This window comes from Lampris incognitus, chromosome 10, assembly GCF_029633865.1.
Source record: "Lampris incognitus isolate fLamInc1 chromosome 10, fLamInc1.hap2, whole genome shotgun sequence".
NCBI lineage: Eukaryota > Metazoa > Chordata > Actinopteri > Lampriformes > Lampridae > Lampris > Lampris incognitus.
Window position 1 is genome coordinate 49761487 of NC_079220.1, and position 11873 is coordinate 49773359.

At 46.0% G+C, this 11873-nt stretch overlaps 1 protein-coding gene across 1 annotated transcript in view; it reads left to right on the plus strand.

The window, feature by feature from the left end:
* Nucleotides 1-1159: 1159 nt before the first annotated feature.
* Nucleotides 1160-11873, plus strand: part of LOC130119847 (dual specificity mitogen-activated protein kinase kinase 6-like) — a 13037-nt gene continuing 2323 nt past the window's right edge. The window contains exons 1-8 of the mRNA XM_056288439.1: nucleotides 1160-1447; nucleotides 8236-8305; nucleotides 9632-9680; nucleotides 9803-9916; nucleotides 10552-10671; nucleotides 10823-10939; nucleotides 11120-11171; nucleotides 11276-11403. Of these exons, the coding sequence (XP_056144414.1) occupies nucleotides 1429-1447; nucleotides 8236-8305; nucleotides 9632-9680; nucleotides 9803-9916; nucleotides 10552-10671; nucleotides 10823-10939; nucleotides 11120-11171; nucleotides 11276-11403 (669 nt within the window). The 5' untranslated portion in view covers nucleotides 1160-1428. The remainder of the gene's footprint in view (nucleotides 1448-8235; nucleotides 8306-9631; nucleotides 9681-9802; nucleotides 9917-10551; nucleotides 10672-10822; nucleotides 10940-11119; nucleotides 11172-11275; nucleotides 11404-11873) is intronic.

Here is an 11873-nt window from a genome sequence, read left to right on the forward strand (position 1 = left end):
TAGGAGCCATTAAAACTACCCTTTATCAAATTCATTTCATACCGATTGGTTTACCTAAGCCAGTGGTCCTCAACCTTTTTGGTGTCCTGGACCCCCTGCGTATTTTTGATCTACCCTGAGGACCCCTCCACCTGATCTTGGGGGAGGGGGGTTGCAATTTGATAGAAACAGTAGAAACTGCATTTTAAATTGCATTATAGCATTTATTCACTCTTTGGGGCAAAAATAAGAGCTTTCAGTTGTAACTTAGATATAGTTAACAAAACAGAATTCTTATGCAGTAACTTTCAGATATATGTAACAAAACAGAATATGTATTCAGTAACTTTCAGATATATGTAACAACACAGAATATGTATTCAGTAACTTTCAGATATATGTAACAAAACAGAATATGTATTCAGTAACTTTCAGATATATGTAACAAAACAGAATATGTATTCAGTAACTTTCAGATATATGTAACAAAACAGAATATGTATTCAGTAACTTTCAGATATATGTAACAACAGAATTCTTATGCAGTAACTTTCAGATATATGTAACAAAACAGAATATGTATTCAGTAACTTTCAGATATATGTAACAACAGAATTCTTATGCAGTAACTTTCAGATATATGTAAAAACACAGAATATGTATTCAGTAACTTTCAGATATATGTAACAACAGAATTTCTATGCAGTAACTTTTAACAATGCACACGGGAGCGAGATCTCTTATTAAAATACAATAAATTACACTTGTGAAACAGATGTAATTAGAGAAAAAAGTCCTGTTACCCTTTATAGTTTAGGTAGATAAAGGTCTCAGTCACATTTGAGTAAAATAATCCTATTTCTATAAATGTCATAGGATCTCTTTTTTTTAAAGATATTTTATTTTCACGGACCCCTTGCAATTACACCACGGACCACTAGGGGTCCGCGGACCCCCGGTTGAGAAACACTGACCTAAGCCTACACGCTCTCTTCTCTCTTGAACGTTATTTGGGCGTCGTATTTGCGAGCGTCACCGTGCAAACTACAAAACCCACAATCCCCCCTCCCTCAAGCCGAAACCGGAAATACGTCAACGCGCACGAACGTCGTCGGATATTTCAGCTGTCAGACTTTGGCCACCCTAAAAAAAAAAAAAAGTGCAGTTTTTTTTTGTGTTAGCAAACTTACTCGAACTGGGCTTTTTCGCGCCGCCATCATTTCAAAATCTGCATTGGTCCGGTAATCGAGTAGTCGGCCCTGCAAGCGAATGCTTTAGATCCGCAGACTGCACGAAGATAAACGGCCTTCATCGTTTGCCAGTTTTTGCACGACAAGCCGCCGCGGATCCCGAGCGGGGTGTAAAGGGGAGTTCGATGCAGGGAGGGAGGGAGTAAAAAAGGCAAAAGTCTTTGTGCTTCCCTTCCCCCTCATCAAAGCCAAAGGGGAGATGTCTCTCTCGAAAAGAGGTAAGGATCGGCGGCTCCGCCGCTTACACGATAAAAAAAAAACGGATGCGTGTGATTTTCCAACTGTGAACTTTGGTTGTGTGGAAGTGAAGTTGGCTACCGTTGAAATGTGACCGCGGCCAGGTGGAAAGCTGCATGCTTGAGAGAGAGAGGGAGAGAGAGAGGGGGGGGGGGGGAGAGGGAGAGCAAAAGAGAGCCCATCCACAACGTCTCTCCTGCTCCTACCAACAAGTCGGTGAGCCACCGCCACCAACCACCCCGCTACATTAAGAGACTTCTCGTGGGGGCATGCGTGTGATCGGCGATATCGTCGGAACTTGTGTAGTGGACTCGGTTTATTTCCGTGTTTGAGTGAGGACTTACCCCCCCCCCCGGGAGAGGACGGGCTGTATGTGCGGATTGAGACCAGGCAGCTGTACCGGTGCGGGGTGGGGGGGTGGTGGGGGGGGGGGTTCTGTGTCGCTCTCGCCGCGGTAAAGAGCAGCGAGACCACAGGTGCTCTTCTCGGTCTCGGGGAGGTGTCAACGGCTCGCTCCATTCCGTCGGGTTTCCCGTCCGTTGTTCAACAAATCCAGTTTTGTTTTGGTTTTACTGGATTTGCACGTCTAGAAAAAAAAAGAAGAAGAAGAAAAAGAAAAGGATACATTGTCGCTGCTCGGAGCCAAATGTGAACGCGCGGCCTATCGCACACTTGGCTCCCGCCGGTGGGCTGTTGTGTAATTTTTGAACGCCGTCGAACAAAATACACACCTTGGGAAATCAAGGTCCTCTCCCCACCCCACCCACCACCCCCCCCCCCCGCTCGTCAGATCGGGAGGGCAGGACCACGTCGATTTACATTTCAAGTTCACCCGCCCGCTTGCTCGTTACACAATCATACTAGCGTTACCATGGCCGGGGGAGTACACAGTGTCTCCGGAGGGGCTGTGTAGATCGACTCTGTGTGCTGTTTAGACAATCACAATCTTTGGCCTACCGTGGCATGTTTTGACTTGCAGCCCACCCCCACCCCACCCCCCCACCCCCATGCCTGGTGCAGACGTGCTTTGTTGACAGTTCACTGGCTTGTGTGCACTCTTGCATAAGCACTTTGCATGATCTATGCTGCAAAGGGTGTGGGGGTGTGCAGGCCAAAGCTAAACCGATGGTCTTTTTTTTTTTTTTATTATGAAGTTTTTTTGTTTTTTTTTTGGTTTCTTTTCCTGTTGTCAGACCGCCTGCTTATGAGATCGGCCTTCCTCGGCTGAAGAAGCAGACGTAAGTGCAGTGCTATGCAATTCGGTGTTGCATAGGCATGTTGGGAGCTCGGATTTTCCCCCACTGCACTGATAGTGTGGTGGGGAAGATTATCTGTGTATGACTCATCTCGGTCCATATATGGAGCCGCTCCACGGCCCCCTAAGCTTCCTGATGGTGACTCGCTCGGCAGCTATTGACACTTTGATCCTATGCACAGCCCAGGAATTCTCCCCATCTGGTTGCCGTACACGGAAACGTCTCTTATCATAGGTGCATCCCCTCGCGTTGCTGTGCCAGATTTATGGTATACCCTGCCCCCCCCCCATTGATTCAGGAAGACAAGCGCTGGACTGACTGACTGATTGAACTTCTAGTGCCAACTCGGTACCCCCGTTGATGACAGCTTTGGCTGATGTCAGGCACTTCATTGTTTCATATTTGGACAAGTTTTTTTGAAAACCGGGCAAGCTTGGCTGCAGCAAAAGCTAGCCTCGGCCCAAATAGGAAAGTGAGCAGTAACGCAAGGTGACAAGATATTTTCCAGAGGGTGTTAACAGCTGTTGTGTTTTGAGAGGATGTGTCCAGTTGGCGTGGCAATGAGTCATCTCTCATCCTACAACACAGGCCACATTGGTGGGGACTTCACACGCCTGCCCTGTGACCACACACTGGCACCCTCACCCGGTCTGTTACCTGAGAGGATAGCAGGGTAGTTAAACCATGCATATTAAAGTGTTGTTTTAAACACGGACGGCATGCCTTGCAATCACTTGGACCCTTTTTTTTTAATGATAACTGAAGAGGTTAGGTTACTTTAGAGCAGAAGGGAATACAAGTATTTCCAGCTTTGTATAGTAGCATGTTTTTATGCACCACCAGGACGTTAGCGATTTGACTTCTATCACTGTTTCATTGCCAATACTACCGAGTAGCTGCATGGATCTTCAAGTATGGGCCAGTACTATGTACTGATCCGATTCATTACTTTGGTTTTTTTCCCCCCACAATTGAAGCAATACAGTCCTGCATGTACTAAAAATAACACAGTAAATCAAGCCTTTGTGTTTCCCTTTATGCCATGCTACGCACGGCTTTTGGTATCGGATTTTACTGTCAGGTATGATCTCTGATATGGATACTCTGTTTTAGCCCAGTACTAGCCTGATATCCGATGCCAGTATCTATTGGTGCATCCATGCAAAACATTGTTGGCCCTTTGCAAGACACAACATGAGCAATTTTACACAGTCACGTAGCTGCTGAGGATTCAAAGCATGCGGGCTGTTTTTTGTTTGTTTTTGTTTTTTTGTGGTTTTTTTTTAACTGCAACACTGAAAGGAGATCCTTGCTTGTTTTCTATTTGTTTGCAACCCCGTTTGTTGTGGAGGGGGGGGGCTTGCTTTATTTGTCAGGTCATAGGAAGGTTTTTGAATGGTCTTTATTTAGCGTGCACGGAGGAAATTTATGCTATTTTTATGTGTGAGTAAAGCACACTTGATCTTTTCCTCCCACATGAGACTACTGAAGGCCTAGAAGCTCCTGACAGTCCACAGGAACACATTGTGGGTCTATTTTAAGTCCACAGCACAAAATGGTTCAATGGCAGGAGCCCAGTATGAAATCCCCACAAACTAGACCTCTCTTCCTGCCTGATTTGATTTCTTCCTGGAAGGTTTTCCACAGCCGTGCTTTTACAATATGCAGGGGTGTGACTAGCGTGATTAGTCGGTTAACAGTTTTCCTTTGAAAAAAGTTTCCGTGGGTATTCAATGCTTTCCCGGCACACACAAATCATATCAATACACACCAACCCCATGACTGTTCTCTTTAGAAATCTGGCTCTTCCCTCCCCATGAAGTCAGCCCACCCAAATAGTTGTCAGTTACTGTAAAATTATCTTCACAGACTTGGACTGGAATACGGGGGAATGTGCAGCCTCTCCGAACTCTCGTGTATCGCTAGAGGAAGAGGTGGCCTACTCCTCTCTCGGTTTAGCGCTTCCCATCGTGTGGGGAAAACCAGGCCAAGTCCTGGTGTGGGGGGACCTACTAAGGAAGTGTACCGTTTCCCCGTCCATCCTACCTGGGGTGCAAACATGCGGCGCCGCGGCACTAACACCGGGAGGAGTGGAGCCATTGTTGCTGCCGAGCGTTTTCCCGCATGTTTCTTGTCGGTGTAGTAGCTGTGTCATCCTGGCAGGGAACCGTGGCCCCTTGTGGGAAGTCCCAAGGCTAGTCACTGCTGGTAAAACGTGTTTATGAATGGACTGCTGTCAGTACTTTAACAAGAGAAGGATCCCAGAGCCCATTGTTTTCCACTTCCACTTGCTGAGAAATCTAACGGGGCCTAAACTGAAGGTGGTCAATACCACCTTCAGTTTTGGTGCTGATTTTGAAACTTGCGGAAAGGGGTAAAAACCAGGGCAAGAAGGAAGCTTTTTTTTTTTATACATTTGAAATCATCCCTCCTTCCCCTTTCTCTCCATCTGAGTCATCATACCAAAGCTGATTAGTCATGATGGCCACCTTCTCTTTATTGTTTGGCCTTAGCTGCAAGCACACCTAATCTCTGGTTAGATAAGTGGTTGGAAATAGACGGGGGGGGAAACAAAATGAATGTGATACTAAAACACACCTTACTTCCAGAATGGGATAATCATTGAACCTGTACCACAGCCCGGTGTGGATATTTGAAGAACGATGAAGAAAATATTTTTGCAGCGCTGCCGTATTTCCATCCAAATTTCAAGCAAAATTAAAGACATTTTTGTAAGAGGTCTTAGAATTTTAAATTTGAACCTGTTTTGAATCTGTAGCGTTTCCATGAGTTGTTTTTAAAGCATTTTAAACAGACTTACACCATCAGAGACACCCATCCATCCGTCCATCCATTATCTGAACCGCTTATCCTGCTCTCAGGGTGGCGGGGATGCTGGAGCCTATCCCAGCAGTCACTGGGCGGCAGGCGGGGAGACACCCTGGACAGGCCGCCAGGCCATCACAGGGCCCCCACATACACTCACACCCTAGGGACAATTTAGTACGGCCGATTCACTTGACCTACATGTCTTTGGACTGTGGGGGGAAACCGGAGCACCCGGGAGAAACCCACGCAGACACGGGGAGAACATGCAACCTCCACACAGAGGACGACCTGAGATGACCCCCAAGGTGGTTGGACAGCCCCGGGGTTCAAACCCAGGACCTTCTAGCTGTGAGGCGACCACGCTAACCACTGTGCCACCGTACCGCCCCCATCAGAAAGATTTTTAATAAAAAAAGGTTCACTTTTTTGAATCCAGACCTCATTAAAATGTCGCCGGGCATCGTTATAACTGCACAGATGAAAACTTCACCAGTTGTTTTCGTACTGGGGGAACTCATCGCTTTGATGGGCTTCGACACAACAGGGCAATCATTTGAGCCTTCACAAACCATGATATATATATAGATGTGTATCTCCTTTTTAAAAATGGGATGCTCAGTACAGTCAGATGGATCTTCACTTATTTTCTGTTTTCTCAGAATACATTTTGATTCGGTGCGATAACTTGGTTGGATTTGGATCTGCTTTTTGCCGTTGATGCGGAACATCTCAACCATCTGTTAACTTCCACACTTGTGAGAGCAGGAAGTCCTCTAGCCCAGCAGTTGCTGGAGGGCAACAAAAAAAAATAATAATCAAGGAATGACATGGATGTAGTGAGGGAAGTGTACTTTGCAGAAGAGGGAAAAGTCATTTTAAGGACATACTGAATGGGCATTTTGCAGCTTGTTGCTCGTAAACGCAACTTGAAAAGTTGGCCCCCTCCTTCCTAGCTCAACAAGACGCGAAGCCCCACAGCTCCACGTTGCTTTTCCTCCCCATCCTTTCCCTTAATGCTCGCCAGTAACGGAGAACTAACCCCAGACTCACTCCGGTTTTGGAGCGAGCCCTGTCTGCTTGAGGTTTCACGTTGCTGTATTTTTGGGGGTTTTTTTTAGGGGGCATGTCCGCCATTGTGTATCTTTTCAGTTGTAACGATCACCTCACTGAACGCTGAAGTTTAAAAACAAGACCCCGTGCTCACAACTGATGCTATTGGTGGGTCGTCCGGGTAGCCTAGTGGTCTATTCTGTTGCCTACCAACGCAGGGATCTCTGGTTCGAATCCCCGTGTTACCTCCGGCTTGGTCTGGTGTCCCTGCAGACACAATTGGCCGTGTCTACGAGTGGGAAGCCAGATGTGGGTATGTGTCCAGGTTGCTGCACTAGCGCCTCCTCTGGTCGGCCAGGGCGCCTGTTCAGGGGGGAGGGAGAACTGGGGGGAATAGCGTGACCCTCCCAAACGCTACGTCCCCCTGGCGAAACTCCTCACTGTCAGGTGAAAAGAAGTGGCTGGCGACTCCACATGTATCGGAGGAGGCATGTGGTAGTGTGCAGCCCTCCCCGGATCGGGAGAGGGGGGTGGAGCAGAGACCGGGACGGCTCGGAAGAGTGGGGGTAATTGGATGGGTACAATTGGGGAGAAAAAGGCGGGGGGAAATCCCCCCCCCCCCAAAAAAAAGTGATGCTATTGGTTGCAGGCTTTGACTGTTTGGCTGACAGACCCACTTTCTGCAGATGATGCCCAGAATCAACCCAACATTTTAGGAAACGAGAGATAGAGGCAGGGGGACGGGTCTCTGCAGACACTGACACACAGATTATTACCACAAGTCATGACTGAGAAGGTACATTTGTTAAGTTTGTGCTATTTCAGGAGGCAAAAATCCTGCCGAGTAGTGCTGCAACTAATCATTATTTTCATATTCTATTGATTATTATTTTTTCAATTAAGCGTTTGGTCTGTTAAAAGTCCGAAATGCCCATCTTAATTTTTCCAGGATCCAAAGGGATATCTTAAAACTGTTTCCGTAGTCTGACCAACAGCAAAAACGAAAAACCCACGTATTCATTTCGTAATGATAAAAATCAGAGGAAGGCAAGCAAATCTTAGTATTGATGAAACTGCAACCAGCAAATGTTGTAGTATTTTTACTTGACGAATGACTCAAACGATCAATCGACTACCAGATTTTCAACCGATTCATTTTGTCGATCGACCGGTGCATAACTTGATATCAAGTATGGTTTACAGCTATTGCTGTACAGTTTTGTTTTCTCTCGTTTTTTTGGCATTTCCGTTCAGTTTGTCCCACTTACAACTTCATATTTTGCATAAACACAGTTTGACGAAAGTCCTTCTGCGATGAACACAGAAAGCTGAGTCGGTTCATCTGGACACGGCGTTTGTTGAGGGAAATGTTTTGTCGCTCGTCTCAGTGACCTCTTCAGTGTCAACTGACAGCAGGTATCCCCACCCTTATAAACAATACAGCGGCTCCATAAGGGTGGAGATACCTGCAGTCAGTTGAGACTGAAGAGGTCACTGAGATGTGTGGTGCAACGTTTCTCCCACTTATCGTCATGTCCGCTTGTTGTGATTGTTGAGACATCCTGTGATGGCGTTTTTATTATTATTAGTTCTGTCATAACACAATGCCTGTCTCCCTCTCCATCGGTTTCCAGGGCAGAAGAAGAAGAGCCCCGGGCTAAAGCTGTCCAAAGAGGTGTTCGAGCAGGCCCCGCCAGCAGCAGCGTAAGCTTCTTCTTCACTGAATGTTTCCAGTTGAAACCACATTGTACTAAATTAAGGCATGCTGAATCTTCTCAATGACAAGGATGCTCCAATAGCAGACTTCTTTTTTTTTGGGCCACGTCCTGGCCCGCTATGGAGATGAGTAACTTGAAAGTTTCACTTTTCATGTCATGTTCTGAATCTGGGATCCGTGGACCTCACTTAATGAACAGTTTATCGTTTCTATCAGATAAATATAGAGTTAGCGGCACGGTTGCCCAGTGGTTAGCGCGGTCGCCTCACAACAAGAAGGTCTTGGGTTCGAACCGCAGGGTAGTCCAACCTCGGGGCTCATCCCATGTTGTCCTCTGTGTGGAGTTTGCATGGTCTCCCCGTGTCTGCGTGGGTTTCCTCCCACAGTCCAAAGACATGTAGGTCAGGTGAATCGGCCATACGAAATTGTGCCTAGGTGTGACTGGCGGCCTGTCCAGGGTGTCTCCCCGCCTGCTGCCCAATGACTGCTGGGACAGACTCCAGCATCCCCCTCAACCCTGAGAGCAGGACAAGCGGTTAAGATAATGGATGGATGGCTTGGATAATGGATGGATGAAAATATGAAGTTAGGGTGGATTTGAGAAGGTCAATCCATGTAGTCTGATTAGGGGTGGGAATCACCGAATAACTCACGATACAATGCTATCACGATACTTTGCCCAAGGTAACGACGGTATCGCGATACAGCGATTCTGCGATACTCGATACGCTGCAAGACCGTCATCTACGATTCATCACGATATCTGTGTGACTGAAGAAGAAAAAGATGCCTCTGAAAAGGCAAAAAGCAGGAATTATGTCTTTATTCACCGCATTGTGGTGTCATTTTCACAGAATTTGACAACTAAGATGAAACCGTACATAGAGTCTTAGCTTAGTGCCTCTTTAACACACACACACACACACACACACACGTGTGCCATCATTCCAATGTAAAATAAAATTCCCAGGCAATTTGTTTCCTCTTTTTGCGCTTTAAACTTCTATCAATAAATTTGGGGAAAAAACGTCACGGGGGAAAAAAATGTTTAAAAAAAGATTTTGATATTTGGCACCGGTGTCTCGATTACGTATTGCAATAGGAAGTGTTACGATATGTCCCAGTATTGATATTTTGTCCCACCCTTATGTCCGATTGCCTGAATTGATCAGGGCTCTCTCGCTCATGCTGAATCCTGTCATCGGTATCTCAACAGAGATGTGCCATGTGAGTCCACTATGTACATGTTGTCGTTGTGTCATTTAAACTGCTTGCAGTTTTTGCTCAGTTCAAGCACTGTTCTCCCACCACAGGCCCCCTCGGGATCTTGACTCTAAAGCCTGCGTCACAATTGGAGACAAGGTAAAGTCTGATGGTGCTCTTTGAAAGCATCTTCTTCGACTTTTTTTTTTAAATGTTATTATCTCTTGTTTCTCGAAGCCCGGCTTAAGCTGACCGCTCTCCGTGCTCTCATCTCTGTTCAGAACTTTGTGGTGAAGGCAGATGACTTGGAGCAGATCGCAGAGTTGGGGAGGGGAGCCTATGGAGTGGTTGACAAGATGAGACATGTGCCCAGTGATGTAATCATGGCTGTCAAGGTAGGCGGCCCGCTCTCTGCTTCCATTGCCCTGACTTGGCTGTTCAGTCGATGCCCCCCCCCCCCCCGACTTTGAAAATAGTGCAATGAGTTACAGTTACACCCTTGTTATGCACTCAACATGTTTAAATCACATCTGCAACAGCTTATATCGAGAGTAGAGGTGGGACGGGATGGTATATAGCAGTATTTCCCAACCCAGTCCTCAAGGACTCCCCTCTCCTGCAGATTTTCTTTGCAACCCTGAATAGTTACCTGTTTGTAGTTATTCAATCAATCAGCAATGAATTATGTCAGATTTTGCACACCTTGCATAATTAAGTGCTATGAGATGACTGGTTGAGTAAGTACAAGCAGGGCTACCTATGCAGGGTTGCAATGAAAATCTGCAGGATAGGGGGTCCTTGAGGACTGGGTTGGGAAACACTGGTGTGTGTATATAGTATTGGTTCATAATCTTCGCACTCCCCGTTGTTCTGTTATTCCACGTGAAGCTGCATTTGCTGGTGCATCTACATGCAAAAGTGACAGGGCTTTTAAGAATTAACCGGTGGTAATCTCTAATGATGTTGTAATTTAAAAAAATGAATAACCTGCATCCTGAAATGAGCCTAATCTATGAGGTCGTCTCCCCAGAGGATCCGGGCCACAGTCAACACGCTGGAGCAGAAGAGGCTACTAATGGACCTGGACATTTCTATGAGGACAGTGGACTGCTTTTACACAGTCACCTTCTATGGTGCCCTCTTTAGAGAGGTGAAGACAGCCTTTGCACGTTATGAGTTATCACCAATATTGGCTGCCCGGCTCTTTTTTTTTTTTTTTTTTTTTGCATCCTATTAATTAATTTCTTTAGGTTCTCATCATGTTGCATCTGGTCATGGTTTGTTTACATCTCTGTTCTCAGGGAGATGTTTGGATATGTATGGAGCTGATGGACACCTCTCTAGATAAGTTTTACAAGAAGGTTATCGAGAAAGGCACGACGATCCCTGAGGACATCTTGGGCAAGATCACTGTCGCAGTACGTCCACGACTTCCTCATCCATATATTGCTGTATCTATATTTGAGAGCATCGTTATTTTGCTGCTGTTACCATTCAGGCGTTCTCATCACCTCCGGTTAACTGCAATACTTATTGCTATCATGTCTTAAGAGCTATTCAGACTCTTTCACTGCCCTCAACTTCTGTTTGCTTTGCAGATTGTCAAGGCGTTGGAACACCTGCACAGTAACCTTTCCGTGATACACAGAGGTAAGAAGTGCATCGTCTGTATTTTTATAACATGTCCGTGCCTATGGTACCCTGTTGAAGTGACTGGAAATTCATCGGGACGTGTTTATAATGTATCTCTGTAGATGTGAAACCCTCCAACGTACTCATCAACACTCAGGGCCAGGTCAAGATGTGTGACTTCGGCATCAGTGGCCACCTAGTGGACTCGGTAGCCAAGACCATGGATGCAGGCTGCAAGCCCTACATGGCGGTAAGAGAGGCGGGGAAGAGGCTGGGAGAAGCTTGACGAGGCAGAATTTTGGGTTTTACGATTCTGGGTGATGACTTAAACGGTGACGCCTGGCGCCGCCTGTCTGCAGCTCAGCTCTTTTAACCCTTTATGAGCTGGTGTGCAGCCAGAGATACTCAGGCAGGGTGCTCTACAGCCGGTCAGAAGTGTAGACTGCAGGCTGATGATTTTTCTGATGATTTTTGCTGCGAGGCCATTAGGCATCTTTTTAAATGGCCTCCTAGAGCCTATAAAATAGGCTGTTGTATAACATGTTTGAACTTATTCTTATCTTATTCCCATTATATTTGCCTGCACCAGTCCCCTTGAATTCTGATTTTTTTTTATTAATCTTTGGCTTTATTTTTCCTCTGGTTATCCACTTTTTATCATTATTTTATTTTGCTTGATTCATCTAAAGCACTTTATCACACCGTTTTGAAAAGTGCCAC